Source organism: Typha latifolia, chromosome 11, assembly GCF_019914945.1.
Source record: "Typha latifolia isolate L0001 chromosome 11, TyphaL0001v2, whole genome shotgun sequence".
Taxonomy (NCBI): Eukaryota; Viridiplantae; Streptophyta; class Magnoliopsida; order Poales; family Typhaceae; genus Typha; species Typha latifolia.
The window spans coordinates 5,883,084-5,895,722 of record NC_133096.1 but is presented as its reverse complement, the minus strand read 5'-3'; the positions used below and the strand labels follow the sequence as shown (position 1 = coordinate 5,895,722).

At 36.4% G+C, this 12,639-nt stretch overlaps 1 protein-coding gene across 1 annotated transcript; it reads left to right on the top strand.

Annotated features, from left to right (window-relative positions):
- The first annotated feature begins 1,093 nt into the window (after positions 1-1,093).
- LOC140797506 (uncharacterized) lies at positions 1,094-12,478 on the top strand. Its single transcript, XM_073150984.1, has 8 exons — positions 1,094-1,282; positions 1,363-1,430; positions 1,514-1,808; positions 1,880-3,787; positions 3,911-4,978; positions 7,073-7,139; positions 12,094-12,223; positions 12,340-12,478. Exons 1-8 carry the CDS (start codon positions 1,180-1,182, stop codon positions 12,436-12,438), a joined length of 3,738 nt encoding a protein of 1,245 aa, XP_073007085.1. The 5' UTR covers positions 1,094-1,179; the 3' UTR covers positions 12,439-12,478.
- The last annotated feature ends 161 nt before the right edge of the window (positions 12,479-12,639 follow it).

Sequence of the window (12,639 nt, the reverse complement as noted above, 5' to 3'; positions counted from 1 at the left end):
AAATGCTAAATTGTTTAGCGTCATATCTTGAAGTTAAAAGTGCTAATAAGATAAAAAAAAATTATTTCCAAGTTTGAGGAATTCACTAGCACAATAATGTTAGACTTTAATTGTAGCATTTAAGTTAGTGGTGTTAATAACACAAATTAAGTGTAAAAGGCTAATCAATTTAACATATTTTTTTTTCTTTCTAAATGACCCATTTGGGGATTAAATTTGGAGAGTGTATTATCGCAAGTAAATATTTATATTTTTGAAAAGGGTTTATTTATATGATTGTCACCCAAAGCTTTTAAAATATTATAATTACCACTGTATTCTTAAAATATTATAATTGCCAACAAATTCTTTTAATTCTTTCAAGATCGCCATTTAATAGTTTTTAAAAGGGTTTAGTGATTTTGGTGGCAACTATGAAATTTTAAAGAGAATTTTGCAAATTGTATCCTATATTTATCTATTTTATGATTCACATCTCATCTTTAATGTTTTTATAACTCGACTCCTAATTTTTTTTATAATTCTTATTTAACACTTTCTGTTAATTTAAATGATATGAGCAAATAAATATTTTATTATAATATATAAAATAATTTATAAATATCTAAATTACACATGCCTTAAGGAGAGATAGAGAGGAGGAAAAATAGTAGCGAAGGTATTTTAGTAATTTAGTCAAAATATCATAGGGGTGTTAAACGAGAATTAGAGAAAAAATAATGGGTCGATTTATAAAATCTTAAAAGATGGGATGTAAATTATAAAATAGATAAAATATAGGGTGTGATTTGTAAAGTACCCTATTATAAATAATTTGAATTTTATTATGATACTTTTAAAGTTTCTAATGGCAATTATAATACTTTCAAAGTCTTTAGTCAAACATTAATTGAGAAATAAAGACTTAATCTGATTTGTAGATTTATTCATAGAGGGTTAATTTGGTCATTTTCCTATGGACTTAAACCTGGGACAAAGTTGAGCTTATTAGATAAATCTTGGGCTAAATTTTATTTTATTTTTTGACCCTTTTCCACATTACAAAAAAGTCCTTGCCATTACAAAAACCCTCTTATTATAAACCCTCTCCTTCGCTCTTTCACTCTTTCTCCCCCATACAAGGCATAGGGAGGGAACTAGGAAACGCCGCAGACTCCATTTCCAATTACTCCACCTTCAATGGCGGAATCGAGCGGCTCCTTCCCCCTCTTCCTCGACTCGAGCCTCGATACCCATCTCGCCATGGTCGTCTCCCACGACGACACCGTCGCCGATCTCAAAGGTACCAACTTTCTAATCTCCTCTCTTCCTTTGAATCCAGTCTTGTACTCGCACGCGGAGTTAATTGGACATTTTTCTCAGGAAAATTTGAGCTTGAGCACGTGGTTTGCTTTCCCGACGTTGGAGAAATCGTCGTCCGGGCGGTGAAGGTAAACGCTTGACGCAATTCTCTTTGTTCGATGTTTGCAAATGGAATTTTTTTTTTTAGCGTATTGGGTTTTAAATCTTGCAGGTGAAGCGGAAAGGGTCGTTATACCACTTGTCGGACTCGATGCTCGTTAGAAGCGCTTTAGATGGGATGAAAGGGACTCGGTTTCTGCATGTCGAAGCTGTACCCGCCTCTGAGGCAAAACGTCGAACAGCGCACGGGGAGAATAGTAACAAGGAGTTGGTTGGTTATTTTGAAGGGCGAGTGCAAGATGTTGTCAAGAATGCGTTATTGGATGGAAGAGGCGTTGCTTCGAATGAGATGCCTCATTTGGAGGGAGAGCAAACATTGCCCGGCACTATTCAGCATGGCTTATCTGGTAAAGTTGCTTCTTTGATGCAAATTGCCAACTTGAAGTAGTAGGTCATTTGACGATTTAATTTGTTACAGGCGATGCCATTAATAGTTCTGAGCTTGATAAGAAGAGACATGAGGTCGAGTCTAATGCTGACCTCGTTGTGGATCAAGGGAAGGTGGATGATGGAGAGGGGGAAGGTCAGGATCCAAGTGTCAGAGATGACTATGGAAATAGTGATGTTGTTGCTATCAAGAAGGAAAAATATAGAAAAGGACGAGATGTCTTGCAGAGTGATCAAATGGAGAAGGAGACTAGAGTGGAGGAATGCGAGAATATTGGTGTTGAAGCTAATGATAGATCTGCTTCAGTAATTGGTACCAAAGAGGGGAAGTCTGGGAGTAAGAATGAAGTCTCACAGGAGGATCACATGTTGGGTAGAGATTCAGGTTTTGTTTCTCTTGAGAAGAAAAAGCGTAAGAAGATGAAGATTTCCTCTTCTGATATTCCAGCCAAGGATCCTTTAGCAGGAAGTAACTCCCTAAATAGAGAAGAGACATCCAAATTGGGAGGAATAATTAGGGAGGCTAGCATTCATGAGGAACATGAAAATAATTTGGCTTCTGAGAAAGAAGTTTCTGTTTTACCACCAGATAAGGACTCTCTGTTGCTAGAAAATCAAAATAATGATGAAAAGAGAAGGAAAAGGAGAAGACGCTCATCCAAGTCTTCCAAGGAAGTTGACTCTTCTGATCCATCCAATGCTATTGACCCTTCTTTAGGAAGTGACAAGACAAAACCAGATTTGAAGAAAACAATGAATGATAACTTGCAGGGAAACAGTGAAGCTATTGATTCTGTGGCAGAGCAAATTACCACAGGCAATTCTGAAGAAGCAGGGAGGAATAGCCATAAAGATCTTTCCAAGGATTCTGATGCGGCAATTGTTTCTGATGAACCCGATCTGAACGTAACTGCAGATGCTTCATCAACTAAGTATAGTGGTCCAGACGACCAAACTGAGTATTTCTCTGGAGACAAACTATCCAATGATGTGTTAAAGAAAGACCTTCCTGTACATTCTATAGGGAAGGAGGCTGCCCTGAACTGTGAAGATATATCAGATGCCAACAATTCGAAACCCAGTGAAGAATCTAATGACACACGCGTTCTTAAAGAAGATGTACATCCTAGAAATCCTGTAGAAGTTGGCCCTGAAGTTCCCGTCAAGTTACTTGGACGCAAGAAAAAGTCCAAGAATGAAATTTCTAAAACTGCACGAAGCAAGTTCGATCCCTATAATTCTTTGGAGAATGTAGCTGAAGGTAATACTAAGGAAAAACCTGAAAATGTTTCAGATGCTATGAGTTTGAGAGCTTCCAATGATGCAACAGACAATAAAGACTCCACAAAAGTGTACTTTGAAGTTCCTTCTGATGGTAACATTAAAATCACAAGCCATAAGAGGAGAAAAAGTTCAGGGAAAAGGCTCCACTCTAATGACCATGAAACTATTAATTCTTCAAGTGGACAACATGACCAGGTCACTGAGGTGGATAAGTGCCAGAAGGGTCAAAATCAAGAACCTGAGGTAGCAGATGGTTTCAAAGAAGCTTCCACTCAGAGAGATTCTGCAATTGTTGGTTCAGGTAATCCTTCTGATGCAAAATCACGCCGCCGGAGGAAAAAATCTTCCAAGGTCGAACTTCAAAATCAGGATTCTACCCAGCAGGAACTTGCCAACTCTCTGGAGGAGGAGAAACTCAATATGAGACAAGAAAACAACCAAAAAATTGTGGAACAAAATGTTGTAGCAAGCAATGGCCGCGAGTCTGTATGTATTCAAAGTCTTGCAGAAATTGGGAATAGAGATAGTAGCTCATGTCACCATAAGAAGTTAGCTAGACCTGAACTATCTTGTGACACATGTAACCTTGTTAATTCTTTAGGGAGCAAGGACACCCAAGATGATAAAGCATACTCGGGTACTGTGGGAGATTCAGGTAATAAAGCTACTATTGCGACTCTTCTTAAAGAAGCAACCCACTAATTTTCTTCTTTTTTCTAGATCCAGTTATCATTTTATGGTTCCTCTGACAAGCATGAGATGATACCTCATTTGGCAGGAAAGATGATTCAGGAGAATGGGAAGGAACCATTAGGTTCTAATATTGGGAATTCTGCTAAAGAAGCTAGCTTAGCAGGGAATGAAACCAATGACTTGATGGCACTTCATAATTCTGATGACAGGATCAAATTTATTAACTTTTTCCTCCCCAAAGAGGTTCCTGAATCTTTCACATCTGCAAAAGAACTGCCTGGCAAGGAAGCTGATACTGTGAAGCCACATAAGGAGAAAACAAAGAGCAAAAGAAAACCAAATACACATTCCCAAGTTTCCACCCCTTATTTGGTGAATTCCTCAAATGATCAGCCAGTGTTTGATGGGAAAACTCACAATATTGATGTTGATACTCATGATTTGGTTGATTCCATGGCATCGAGGGAACCTAATAGTAAAAAGGCAGGTAAAGAAAAGGCTGCAAAGAGGAGCAGTAGACCTAATGTCCCTTGTTCCTTGATGTCTCCTCATAAATCACATGATGGTAAAAGGCTTGACATTGAACCTCAGAAACTGAGATCTGACACTAACGATGAGACAACCTTGTCAAGGAGTCAGCAACGCAAACATATGAAGCCCAAAGAGAAGATTTCTGTATCTGAGAGTAAGCATAAACATCTCAATTACCAAGGTGGAACTGCCTCCATTGACTCCAGAAAGGAAGACCAACTAATGGATAATGCAAATAACTTTGTCCAAAATTTTCCTGTTAGTGGGCCATTATCTCAGAACAAATCTGGTACCCATTCTGATCCATCTCAGAAGGAAGCAATTAGCAATATAGCAGCATCTAGTGACAGCACAGAAGATACCCCATATCAAACCAGAAGATATAAGGTAGCAGTTAGGAAAATTCCAAGTAGAAGAGTTGGTGAATTCCTGAACACTTATGCGAAAGAAAAGATCTCATTAGCTAGTTCTGGCACAATCTTCAATGATGCTACAAGTGGAAGTTCTGATGACGAAAGTGATATCATCAATAAGAAAGATGCTGTTGAAGCAGTTTCAGATAATTCATCTACATCTGCTGACTCAGATAGGGATCTTGATGAGCGTGAAATACAGAAAATAGGTACCAATTATCATTATATTTCACCCTTTCTAATTTTTCTGAAGTAATTCACTGTACTAATTTCTTATGAATTGAACAGATTATTTGATTTACTTTAGAATTGTTCCTCAAAAGTGATATCAGAATTTGCCTTTTGGAATGTTTTAAGCCTTTTGAGATCCATTCAAAGTGAACCAGGAAAATTCTTTGACCTGTTTTCTTTGTTCCATGCTGATTGCAATCCATATAATTATGTAATGCGTTGTTTTTAGTTGTTACTGCTTTTACCTTGCCTCTTTGCATATCCAAAACCATCTGTTTGGCAATAAATTTTTACTTTCTATTTTATTCTCAGTTTGTTCTCCATTTTAACATCATGATTGTTACTATTTCCTTGATCCTACTTGTGAACTACAAGTATTCCCATATATTTAGACTGTTTTGTTACCTATAAAAGGTATATTGCTATACACACGTAAATAGTCATAATATTACCTCTACTATGTATGATCCACATGGAAATGTTTCAAGTCTTTGATGTTCTTGGCAACTTAAATGCAAACATTTATACCTCAAGTAATTTAGATGAACAGGTAGGAATCACTTTCCGACTATTCTTTAATGAATTAACTTTTCTAAGAATTGAAATAACAGAGTTTCCAACAAGAAGATGAAGCATAGTAACTCTATCGCATTGATCCTCTGATCCTTGCTAAACTTTTTAAAGCTATCCTAAATAGGTCTATAGCTTGCAGAGAAGTTTCTAAACTTCAGGCCTAACAGCCTTTATGTCTAATTAACTGCTATAAGTTGGAAGGGCCAAACATATGCAGATTCTAGTTTCTGGTGTACATGCACATGATAACCTGCTATACTTGTCCTAAATAATTCTATAGTTTGCAGCAAGGTTCCCAGTTTCGGCCGATCCCGAGTGGGATCGGCCGAAACGGATAGGGTCGATCCCGATCCTAGACTGGTTTGGCTGCGGTTTCGGCCGTTTCGGCCGAAACCCGATCCGTTTCGGTCGGGATCGGCCGTTTCGGCCGATCCCGACCGAAACGGGTGGGAACGGGTCGGATCCGACCCGGGGGACATCAATAATTGATGTCCCCACCCCCCCCCACCTGCCTCTCTCCCTTTTCTCTCTCTCTTTCTCTCTTTTCCTCTCTTTCCTCTCTTTCTCTCTTTTCTTTCTTTCTCTCTTTTCTTTCTTTCTCTCTTTCTCACGGATCTCTTACTCTCTTTCTCACCGGTGACTGAATAGTGAGTAGATCTCCATCTCTCCGGTGATCTCGACCTCCGGCGACGTTATCCGACGACCTCCAATGAATCTTATTTTTTTGTCATTTTTCTAAATTTTTCTGCATTTTTAAATAATATTTAGAATTTTATATAATTAAAAAATAGTCCGATCCGATACGAACGGCCGATACGTATCGTTTTTCTGGACGGCCGATACCGATCCCGATGCCGATACTGGGAACCTTGGTTTGCAGGAGTTTCTGTAGTTCTAGCTTAGCAACCTTTAATTCTATTAGCCAATATAAGTCTATAAGCTGGGGAAGGGCAAAGAAATGTGCATTTTCTAGTTCATGGTGCACGTGTACATCTTTCTTTGTTAGGGCATCAAAGTTTCATTACACATGGATGAAGCTATCATACTTACTACAGTTTCTGCTGTTTCCTGCTTAGTAAGTGAATTGTCTTCAACCATTTGAAGCTTTGCTCCTTACTTATTGGAGTGCATTAATTTATTTCTGATATGCCAGCTATTCCCAATAGAGAATGAATTTTACTATTGTCTCCTTTACTTTAAATTTGAAACTGATTAGGTTTATACTGCATATATTCTTTTTAAACTCATTGTTTCAGTATCATTTTCTTGCCATTTCAGTTAGCTAGTTAATGCAGTTATCTAACAATGTCTGTTGCTGAGTTATTGCTGCAAATCAGTGTGTATAACATACAGATGGATTAATAGTGTTTTTCTTAAGTTTTGCAAAATATTTACTCCCATCTTATTATGCAAGTCACTATCTTCGCAGAAGTTGCTTTTGATCATTTTCCAGAATGATACAGGGAATAACTTATTTTCTTTCATAATCATTGTGGCAGGAATTACATCTGCTGTTTATGATAAAAAAGATAAGGGAACTGGTGATGGGAGCGCCATCCTGTCACAGTAAGTATAACTTGGAGTTTGATAATACTAAATAGTTCTTAAATCTTCTACTTAATGCTTGCAGAAATAAACTATTGAAATAAGTAGTTTACAGTATACTGACTTAAACATAACACAATAACATGGCAATATGCCAGAGGTCTTAACTATTTGAGTTGGCTCTATGGATCATTTTTTCTATATTTAGATCTACTTATGTATGAATAATGGGTTTACAGCTTATCAACTTATTTCATGCAAATCATATTCATATTGAGAAGAATTTTGCTTGGGCACATTGCAGGCTCTAAATATTCGAGCACTACGCTGTCCCACTATCTTTAAACTAATTTAACCTTATAGCCAAATTTGACTTCTGAAGATTACTTGTTACAATTGTTGTGGTCATGCTAATTCATGGTAACTCATTTGTATCTTTGATGCTACTACATGTTGTGAGGTTAAATATTGCCGTACAAATATACAAATAGTTGCCAAATTGAATAGCTCAATTAGCCATAATGAAAGTAGGGAAGATGCTAATCATGTGCAGCAATGAGAAACTTTTAGCAAATAAATCAATGATAGTTGTGCCGATAGTGGCACGGCACTTGACATGGGGTGAGCCAATAACACACCCCCATGTCGAGCTATGCCGATGTGGAGCCTATTTTTTTTAACTTAAACTTTTTCTTGTTTTTATTGATCATCGTCATTCAATTTTCGTTATATTCTTTTGCTGGCAAATAAAGTCTTTGATCTTCTCCATCATTCTATGTTCAACTAAATATTAGTTTTATTTACTGAGTTATTATCAATTAATATTATGTGTTAGAATGTTATTATATGTTCAATTATATTGTGTGTTGAATAATATTTATATTTGACTATTGTTATATCTTTAATAAAATAGGTCATTCACAAAAATAATCTAAAGATAAAAGACTATAATATATGTTTTAATATATATATTTAAACTAAAAATATAAAAAATTAGCATGTTGATGGCCCAAAAATATCTCTAAATGTCATACTTTTTTTATTAAAAATATATTTTAATCTTGCCAAGGGTGTTCGGTTGGCATGCCTCATGCCAACTGACATGTGTCATGCTGATGGTGGTGCGACATGGCCATCGTCAAGATAAATGACTTATCGAAAAGTTTTGGACACATGATCGATTCTAGCAGTAATTAATTAAATATTAGGTGGGCTTGTGATGTGATACGAAGGGCTTGATGTGGTTTTAGGGGGTAGTGGATGAAAGATGCAAAAGAAGTAGGAATAAGTTTTCACACCTCCATTCTTAATCTATGATTCCACACCAAATAGCACAATGTAGACCAAACTCATAATTCATTAACCCCAACTGGAAAAATAGTTGGTCTTTATAGAGACGTTACAATGATAATAAGCGAAAGACACTCTAAACAACTATAATAAAGCAAATAGAATCCTAAACACTACATAATAAAAAAGATATAAAATATTACTCAAAACCAAATTCTCGCTAACTAGGGTCCTTAAGAAGTTGCCTAGAGATTTTGTTGGCTATGTCAGTTTAACTATCTATTAGTGGGTGGAAAGCAATTGAATTAAAAAACTTAGTTTCCATCTTGTGCTATAGAGTTTTTCAAAAATAACTAGTGAATTTTATATCTCTGTCATACATAATGGTTTTTGGTAGCCCATGTAGCCTAACTATTTCATCAAAGTAAATTTTCACAACTTGGGAGACATCAAAAGTGCTAGAACATGGTATAAAGTGTGCAATCTTAGAAAATTTGATCTATAACCACGAGAATGGAATCATCTTTCGAATAGTCTTTGAAAGCCCAAGAACAAAATCCATGCTAACATCTTGCCTAGGATTAGAAACGGGCAAAAGCGTATAACCGTATACAATCCCTTATTTTGTTTTCACAACTTAGCAAGTTGACATTTATGACATCAACTAACAAGTTTAATCAATATTTTGTAACTTCGATGGTTTTGCATGTCCAAAATATCTTGCTAGGCCTCCAGCTTGCAATTCCTAATTTGAGAATTCCTTTAAAGAGGTGTTGGGAATGCATAACTTTCGAGATCTAAATTGTAACCGTTGAGTATGATGAAACCATTTGTTTCATGAGTCACTCCATTGCTTAACAAATTATAAATTTCTCGAAAATTCGAACATGACTTCTACTCAGCTTTAATCTTTTCAAAGCTTGTTACCTCTGCACTCATCTTTGAAAGAAGTGCCACGCAGTGACGAAGTGCATCAGCAACCTTGTTCTTAGCTTCAGATTTATGTTGGAGAGTGTATGCATAGTCCAGGAGAAACTCAACCCATCTACCGTGTCTCGCATTAAGCTTCTTCTGCGAGTTGATGTTCTAAAGGGCCTCATAGTCGGAAAAAATAATAAAGACTTGTAGGAGCAAATAATGCCTCAATGTTGAAGTGACTGAACCATTGCATAGAATTCTTTGTTATAGGTGTTGTATTGCTGTCTAGTTTAATTCAGTTTCTTACTAGAGTATGCAATTGGATGACCTTCTTGGCTTAGGACTCCACCTATACCAATTCCTAATCTTATCTAACATCAAAAATTTTAGAAAAGTCGGGAAGGCTCATGACAAGAGCTTCGACCAATTTTTCTTGCTTTGGGCAAAAGCTTTGGTAGCACTTTTTGACCACCTAAATTCACCCTTCTTAAGGAGTTCAGTTATCAGGGTCATGATGGTACTGAAACATCTAATTAACTGACGGTAAAAGGTAGTGAGTCCGTGAAAACCTCTTACGCCTCTTATGCTATGGGGCTCAAGTCATTCGTTAATAGCTTTAATTTTGTCAAGGTCAGCAAAAGCTCCTTTAGACGAAACAATGCACCCCAAGAAAGCGATTTTGTTTGTAAGAAAGTTACATTTCTTAGGGTTTCCCTTGGGAGTTTGTCTCAATTACATTGCGTTGAACCATCAATTTGTCGAAAATCGCAATACAATCCTTGGCTGACTTACTTTCTTAGGTAAGTCGGTTTCACTTGTCTAGTAATCTATGGTAGTGAGAAGATGGAAGATATTTGCGTTTTAATTTATTCTTCTTATCCACCCAAATCTCGTTGGGTAACTCTTTTCTAATTTCTTTCAGAATTTCAATAATGGTTTGCATTTTAATTTATTCTTCTTATCCACCCCAATCTCGGTAACTCTTTTCTAATTTCTTTCAGAGTTTCAATAATGGTCCAGTATTTATTAGCTTGCCTTGCCAATTTTATGGCACCAAACCTAACTTTTTGGGTTTTAGACATGTCATACCATTTAAAATACTGATCCATATTCTTGAGCCAATCCAAAAGTATTGAGGGTCTAATCACCCATCAAATAGAGGGGCATCCACCTTAATATTTGGCAAGTATCATTCATCAAGATCTAGTTCATTCACTTGAGTGTATTGGCTAGGTAAAGGAATGGGAGATTTTATTGCATTCCTGATCAAAACTATAATCATTTTAAAAAGGGGCATGATTGCGGGATCTTTCTATCCTATGTAATCTCTCATCAGTCACATGTTGATATCCAACTAAGGTATCTTGAGTAGTTCTGATATGTTGAGTTAAGGTTCTTAGCTAATGTCATTGAGTTTCTTAATGAACTCAGGATTTATACTGCTATTGCTAGACTCATTAGATTCACTTACAAAATAGGCTTCATATCTACATGTTGGCATACATTAATATTTAATAAATTTATTTATTGCTTTAATGTGCTCGCTGAAATTTAAAACAAATAAATGAAAGTTATTTTTGGGGGAATATTAAAATTTGAAATTCTAGGAAAAGTTTGGGTGTTTTTGGATAGTTAGGATTTGTAAAGATCTCAAGGAAAAGATAAATCACCATAATTTGAATTTCGAAATTCATTTTTTTTATGGGTCCTTTTTTCTAGGCAATTTTTATTTATTATTATTACCTACGATGAAAAAGCAGATTAATCACATTGTTGATGATTGATTATACCATAATGCACGAACAACTTTTGACGGTTGTTGAATCTCATTTTGATATTCCTTGGTGATGATGAGTTCTTTTTGTTCTTCGGCAATGATGATTTCCTCGTGTAGTTTGAAACTAGTGAACTCATCGTGTGGTGGTGTTCGTGCTGTCCGGAGTCGTGTTGCAATTGGTCGAGTAAAAAACAAATGTGGAGCGACGTAAAACCCCAGAGGTGAAATGGCCATATAATAGGACCATTGGCTCTGATGCCAAAATTATGCAATACTAAGGGCTTGACTAGGTTTTAAGGGGGTAGTGGATGAAAGATGCAAGAGAAGTAAGAACAAGGTTCACACGGCCACTCTTAAACTATGGTTTCACATTAAATCTCACGATGTAGATAAAACTCAGAATTCTTCACTAACCCCAACTGGGAAAAAAGTGGGTCTTTATAGAGAACTTATGATGATAGTAAGTAAAACACACCCTAAACAAATGTAAAAAGCATATACAATCCTAAATGCCACATGATAAAAAATACATAAAATATTACTCAAAACTAGATTCCTACTGGAGGGATTATCAACTGTTGGTGCCTCCTGCTTTGATACACATGCCAATATGTTCGTAAGTGACGTCTGCATCAGCTTGGGTCTTCACTGCTGGTTTAATTAGGAAGACAACCTGAATAGAATTGATGGAGCAGGAACTACAGCAGCATGCACTTAAAATATCTTGGTCTTTGATTCATGACTGATGGTTTCTTCTTTAAAGTCAGAAACTTTCTGCTAGTAATCCTTGGCTATAAGAATTGAACAGCTAAATATGATTCATGTTCTAATCCTCATTAGAACTTAACTTTTCATTGTGCATTAAAACTAGGTCTTTTTTGGAGAAGGATATTAACGATTTACTATTACAGCCAGTAGCTTTACCGATGTCTCAGTTCTGTATTGGATAGAAAGTTGAGATTTAATGTTGCTTGTTTGACATTTGATCAGATCGTCGAGTGGGCCCAGAAAGAAGCTGCCCCTTGATACAATCCTTCGAAGTTCGAGCAGCTACAAAAAGGCAAAGCTTACAGCATCCCAATCACAAGCTGATGATGACTCTGAAAACCAACCTATCGACGTAGTCCTTGAGACTCAACCTGAATTTGGTTCAATCTGAAAGCTGAAAACAATTCCTGTAGCTGGAGTTTTATCATTTTTTGTTTGCCTGATTTGTACTTTCATGCCATATTCCAGGCCATGGGGAGTAAGCGGAAAGTTGAGCTCCTAATCAATGTGATGAGCTTTTGTAACTTTCTCATCAATTTTGGAACTGCCAAATTTACAGTGTCATAAGCTGTATGCTGTTCTAGGAGAAGAATGGGGCTTCACAGTATGTTGGTGATTGCCAGTTTTTGTCAAAAATTTTGAGAATTCAGAATACAAACTAAAGAAGAGGGCTTAAGATAATTTGTTGCCTTAAAAATCACTCATTAGTGCTGATAATTGATGAAAAGATAAATTGCAATGTGGAATATTTTTTCCATTGTTCGAAAA

What these genes read in the sequence shown, in the direction of transcription:
- LOC140797506 (XM_073150984.1), top strand. Translation starts at nt 1,180, where the DNA reads ATGGCGGAATCGAGCGGCTCCTTCCCCCTCTTCCTCGACTCGAGCCTC. An exon ending in TATTCAGCATGGCTTATCTG is followed by an intron (nt 1,809 to 1,879) that starts GTAAAGTTGCTT and finishes AATTTGTTACAG; the next exon opens with GCGATGCCATTAATAGTTCT. An exon ending in GGGAGCGCCATCCTGTCACA is followed by an intron (nt 7,140 to 12,093) that starts GTAAGTATAACT and finishes ACATTTGATCAG; the next exon opens with ATCGTCGAGTGGGCCCAGAA.